At 32.8% G+C, this 6,308-nt stretch overlaps 1 protein-coding gene across 1 annotated transcript; it reads left to right on the top strand.

Annotated features, from left to right (window-relative positions):
- The first annotated feature begins 846 nt into the window (after positions 1-846).
- LOC147383744 (transcription factor MYB60-like) lies at positions 847-2,403 on the top strand. The gene is made up of 3 exons (XM_086426694.1): positions 847-1,081; positions 1,307-1,436; positions 1,594-2,403. Exons 1-3 carry the CDS (start codon positions 949-951, stop codon positions 2,210-2,212), a joined length of 882 nt encoding a protein of 293 aa, XP_086282820.1. The 5' UTR covers positions 847-948; the 3' UTR covers positions 2,213-2,403.
- The last annotated feature ends 3,905 nt before the right edge of the window (positions 2,404-6,308 follow it).

The raw sequence follows: 6,308 nt of genomic DNA, 5'->3' as shown, positions 1-6,308 counted from the left end.
ATCATGCATCATGACCCTACATTTGAAAATGCCATGTGATGCACTTTGTTGATCTACATGCCGACATTTGATTTTGATTGTTAGTTTCCAATTCTACAAAAACCATAGATAAAAGAGTCCTGATAATACAACTCGCTAGGTGGCATACTCAGTCGACTCCCTGACGTGGACAAGTTCGGAAGCCGTAGATCTGTACTTCTTGGGATACACTTTTTTAAAATGGGGAAGTACAATCATGTATCTCGAGGCATATGGATCTACGGTTCCCAAACTTGTCACGTCTGGGAGTCGATTGAGTATGCCACCTGACGAGTCATATTATCATGACTCTAGATAAAAATATATGGCTTCAAGGGCCAAGATGAACAAATCCTCAAACCAAATAGGTGGAAATCATCAAAAGTTTTAACTATTAATAGTATTGGTTTATAGGTATATGAAATGGTGGACTGAACATTGATGGGTCAAGGGGTCTAAAAGAGTGCCATGTGGAATTTTTTTCTTTTGGGGGTGGGGATCAAAGACCCCCTAGATCATGTGAACATTGTCCTAATTCCAATATATAAACCCACAATAAACCACTTAACCAAAATTGAGAGATTAGAAGAATTTAATAGAGAGTGAGACTAAGAAGTTTTTTACTTTTCTAGGGGAAGATGTGTTGATACATGTGACCCAAAAAGAGAAAGAGAGAACTCACAAAGGAAATTCAACTTCACAGCTGACTTTAGTTTTATAAATTGACTATTTTTAAGAAAAAAAAATAAATAAAATCCAGGTGAGTCAGAGAGGTAGATTAGTGGGTGAAAAGAGATACTCACTAATAAGTCACCTTGTATATAAACACTCACATGTTCATTGGAAAATTTTGTCAGGTTCAGAGAAGAACTTAAAATAAGAGAAACATAGAGAGCCAAAGAAAAAGAAAAGGGGATTAAAGTATAAGCTATGGGAAGACCTCCTTGTTGTGATAAGGTTGGAATCAAGAAAGGACCATGGACACCTGAAGAAGATATCATCTTAGTCTCTTATATCCAAGAACATGGACCAGGAAATTGGAGATCAGTTCCAACAAATACTGGTAAGTTTCATAAACTAATCATTTTTCATGTTTAGTCTGTTTTTTTTTTTTTTTTCTTTAATGGGCAGTTGAGAATTCAATAAATCAAAAAATGGGTTTTTTCTGTTTTATGGTGAATTTTGTGGGATTTTATTATAATTATTTTGTTCTTGGGCTGTTTCAATTTGATCATAATGTTTGATTGATCAATTTTTAATTTTTTTTTTAATTTTTTGTGTTTTGAAGGGTTGATGAGGTGTAGCAAAAGTTGTAGGTTGAGATGGACTAATTACCTAAGACCAGGAATCAAGAGAGGGAATTTCACTCCTCATGAAGAAGGGATGATAATCCATCTTCAAGCCTTATTGGGTAACAAGTAATAATTCTCAAAACTCAATCTACCACAACTTTACAAAAAAAAAAATAGCTACTAAAATAATTTATTTGTCCCTTTATAGAATATGGGTCAAATCTAATTTCTTCTATATATTCTCTCCTAATTTTTTATTTTTTAATTAATGTTTTTTTAATAGATGGGCAGCCATAGCATCCTACCTTCCACAAAGAACAGATAATGATATAAAGAACTATTGGAACACTCACTTGAAGAAGAAGATTAAGAAGTTTCAATCAGCTTTAGATCCTCATCATATGGAATCAGATGCAACCACGTGTCATCAGCATGTCACTAAGGCCCACAGTGAGAACAGAAGCACAGATGTGAGCAACCAAGCTTCATCACTTCTCAGGTTAAATCAGACCACAACTTATGCTTCTAGCACAGAAAACATCTCAAGACTTCTAGAAGGTTGGATGAAGTCTTCTCCAAAAACACAAGAGAAAAATCAACAAAGCAACAACAGCAACAGCAACAACAATGTTGTGGGCCCAAGTCATAAAATTGAACAAACAAGTTGTGATTTCATCTCACATGAAGATTTTGATTCTCTTTTATCTTTTGAGAACATGAGTAACATAGCTTGGGAGAAGTCATCCTCTGATTCTACTCATTCCATGTTAGAGAGCAAGCAAAGATTGGAGAACCAACCACCATTGTTTTTGCTTGAGAAATGGCTCTTGGATGAAGCAGGAGGACAAGTAGAAGAAATGATGGAGTTATCTCCAATATCTGATGATCTTCCAAGTCTCTAATGATGATATGTTGTTCTTTATAAGCTATATGCATGAAGAAGAAGATCATTGCATGAGCTCTCTAATGTTTTTTTTTTTTTTTTTCCTCTTATTGGGGTTCTAAAAACTTGGGATCTCTTCATCAAATGTAAGATATATCTAGTATTAATCTCTATGACATATGAAATAAAATCTATTTTACTGTTCCTCTATTTAAGTTTTTCTAACATATATACTTTAGCACATTTTATTATCTATAATTTAGTTTTCTAGGCCTTAAGTTTTCATGGTCCCTTGTGGATGCAAAAAAGTCAAAATGATCTTCGAGATTTGTAATAAAATATGGGTTTTGATTTTTCTTAGATTTTTCATTCTATGAGCACCTGGGGTGTACCTACAAAAACACTCTGATGCCCAAATCACTCCAATGGATGGTAACAATGTTCGATAAGGTAATTATTTGGTGAGGGTTCAATTCGAATAGATTCGAGAAAATTTCAGAAATTATAATTTTTTTTATATGTTGGATTCGTTACCAAAACCAACCATATTCAACCTCTTTCTAAATCCTATCTTCTTCTTGATGTTTGAATGTTGAAAAAACTAAAATTTTGAAGGTGAAAGGTAAAAATGTTACCGTATTCCATGATTATTTGACGGATTGTCGATTAATTTGTTAAATCGGAGAATTTTGCGTCTATGGTCCAATGCAGCAAAAAATTATGGTTTGAATAACTGCTCTCCTTGATTTCAGTCTCTACTCACTTAGAAATTAATTATGGGTGTCCTGAAAGAATCACCTATATAAGTGAAAGAATCGACTCGAGAACAACAATTAGACCACACCATTTTCCCCTCAACCTTGGTAACACTCAAAGATTGGTACAGCCCGAGTCCGACTACAATATCACTGTAGAATCAGATCTCGGACTTGGGCCCTATACTTCCATTTTACTAAAATAATATACAAAGTGACCGTCTTGTATCTCAAGGTGACACAAATTACCAAAAGTTTAGGGATTGAAATGCCAAAAATATCTTCCACTTCTTAATTTTTGCTCCCCTTAATAACCATGAATTAGTATTGATTGTATTGGCTCCACTCATCATCGTGGTTGCCATCTATATATTATCTCAAATATTGGGTTCAACAACGTGAATTGTATTTCATCATTTAACTATATTTAGATACATGGTTTCATGTGTTTTTGGAGTCTTAATATCTTTGAGTAAAAATTTAAAATTTGGAGATCTTAACATACATGATTGACGTTAGTGTCCTCTACTAACATTTTTCTTTTTACGAGTGTTCCTAAAAAGGTCGATAAGGAATTTTTTTTTTTTTTTTTTAATTTTTATTAGAAGAGTATCTGGGCCAGCTTGCGAGCACCAACTATTCTCTCCTCCTCGAACAAGGCTTGCGAAACAGGATTTTAATCCTGCGGTCCGTGGCCACTGATATTAGTAGCCTGTGGGAATCGAACTTGAGACCATAGGGGGAGCACACCTCTTGATCCCGAAGTGCTACCACTTGGCCACCCATTTGGTGGTTAAGTCGATAAGGAATTTCTTTTGGAAAGATCAAAAACTAAAATTTGATAAAAAACACTGGACTAGGGTTTGGGTTGAATAATTATTTTTACTAAATGGTGTTCTCATACTTATTATGTAATCAAATCTCATATTAAGTTGCAATAATAAGTCACCAAACCCCATATATCCATGCATCCACATAAAGTAATGAAAAATCCACAAAAAAAATCAAGGTTTGTTGGAAAAAAAAGAAGAAAAAAGATTGTAGTCATAAATCCAAATTAGGATTCATCGACCAATTTTAAAATCATCATATTCGATTCAATGTTATCCTTAGCTTCTAACACTTCATTGGTAAAATGATCACCATCATCTTCATTAAGGTCATCTCTTCTTAATTAATTACTTTATTGTTGCATTCTTTAAGACTAGATCTAAGAAACCCAAGGGGGTGGCTCAATGGCAATTTCAGATACAATAAGCGGTGAGAGTACGTAGGTTGTGATTTCGATACCTAATATGAGCAGTATTTCCTCAGGGGCCACCTGTGAGGGCGAACCCTCACTTACCTGGTGCGTGTGTTGTATGGGCATTACACTTTCCCGGGGGAGGGACCTGTATACTTTGGCTCTTCTAATCCTCTCCATCGGATGTAAGTTTGGACACCCCATCATCAAAAAGAAAAAAAGACAAGATCTAAGAAGGTTGAAATTTTATCAGAGTTGACATACACCATAGATCACTAAAATAAGATTGAAATTCCTTTTTTAAAAAATAAATAAAAAATAAAAATTTATTGATGAAGTTCATGATATAATTGTGAAATTCTTAATATCAAAATTTATAGAAAAATTATGACTAAATCATGATTTAATCTGTGAAGGAAAAGTCATGATTCACTTTTGATTTTTTTATTTATAATAAATCGTCAAATTTTCTAACTATAATATTAACAAATAAAAAACTATATTAGTTTTACATATCCAAACTACCTCTATTGTAATAAAAGCAAATGCTAGTTACCAAACACATCGACATTAATCATATTAAATCGACTGTATCCCTCACAAATTTGTGTGTGTAATTTTTGATCATTTTCTTAAAAGATTTTCTAATAGTAACTTGAGAGATTTACCCCCACAGACCTATAGGTTGCAATTTATTACAATTGCAATTTATTACAAAAGCTCCCTTTACACGTTTGTTACCTGTACAAACCTTCATGAATCCGACTATTATGACTAACTTGATAAGATTTCAAATCTTACTAAAAATTGTAACGCTCACATGGATTATCAAATTAGCAATTCCAGAACAAAGTCTTTTAGATTTCATAGAAAAATTCAGAGTCGAAAATAAATAAATAAAAATAAAAATAAAAAAAAAATCTTTTTGAGCTTGGTTGTAGATGTTGAAAATAGATGACTATTGAACTCTCAAATTTGAAATTTATGATGTGGATCCTACTCTAGGGTTTGTTTGGTTACTAACTTGATAAAGTGAGGTTTGGTAGGTAACAAACTTAATAAAGAAAGGTTCGCTTGGAGTTGTAAGAACTCCAAAGGAGTTTTTGAAATAAAAGTGCAACAGTTAAGTCTCCGGGGTAAATCTCTCTACTAAGTACTACTTACAGGTGGATCGAAAAAAAAGAAGATATCTGACACACATATTTAACAAAAATAAATACCCCATTAATTGGGCGTAAACCAACCCCTCCAGCTTTACAATAAAATTAAAAAAATAGCTAGCAATTGTACATACGTACCCAACTCAAAATGTGGGTCAGATTCTGGTGGGTTAGACCTGAATTAGTAACTCTTTTTGAATTTAAGTCTTTGTTTTTATGAGTGTGGGTGTGTTGGAGTGAAGACTGAGATTTGTGAGTGAGAAAGGAAATAATGATAATATAACCATATAAAGAGAATAGCTTTGAGTCACGTAAGTAACTAAATGAGGAGATATAAAAGGCTTTAAGGCCTCTTTCTAAGAAGACTGTAGAGAGGAGATAACACATATACATGTCATCTTTAAAGTAGGGGTGTCAATGGGTCGGTTCAGGTTTAGTTCCTAAGGTATTTAGAATCATAACCACTATATTTATTTCAGTGTCGGTTTTGGTTCTGGGTCTGATTCCAAAATAAATAGAATCAGATCTAGAACTGTCAAAAAACACCCACCCATCGGCTCTGATTCTCAAGAATCGAATGAGAAAAAAAAAAATTCAAATCATTATATATATTTTTTCCTTTAAAAAAAATTTAACATATTAACTACAAAAAGTTATAATTTGTTATATTAAAATTACAAATTAATGATTGTTTTTTTCAAAAAAAAAAAAAAAAATGTATCTTAGTTAAAAGTTATAAATATTTAGAAGATATATCTCATTTTAAGCTTCAATTGATAATTTATATGAAAACTTGAAGAACTTTACATAACATGCATTAATTTTGATATGGGAGAATACCTTAAATCATCTGTATTATGAAAAGAAATGACAAATTAAATTGGTTCTGGATACCCGTTGGATAGAATCTACCGGTTTCGATTCTTATCGGTCATGTTCCATTTTAGACTTGAATCT

This window comes from Akebia trifoliata, chromosome 15, assembly GCF_017979445.1.
Source record: "Akebia trifoliata isolate Shusen 1 chromosome 15, ASM1797944v1, whole genome shotgun sequence".
NCBI classification, from domain to species: Eukaryota; Viridiplantae; Streptophyta; class Magnoliopsida; order Ranunculales; family Lardizabalaceae; genus Akebia; species Akebia trifoliata.
This window is presented reverse-complemented; position numbering and strand designations above follow the sequence as displayed.

Coding starts and splice junctions, on each gene's coding strand:
- LOC147383744 (XM_086426694.1), top strand. CDS start 949: ATGGGAAGACCTCCTTGTTGTGATAAGGTTGGAATCAAGAAAGGACCA. Junction 1,082..1,306: donor ATCAGTTCCAACAAATACTG/GTAAGTTTCATA, acceptor TGTGTTTTGAAG/GGTTGATGAGGTGTAGCAAA. Junction 1,437..1,593: donor CAAGCCTTATTGGGTAACAA/GTAATAATTCTC, acceptor TTTTTTTAATAG/ATGGGCAGCCATAGCATCCT.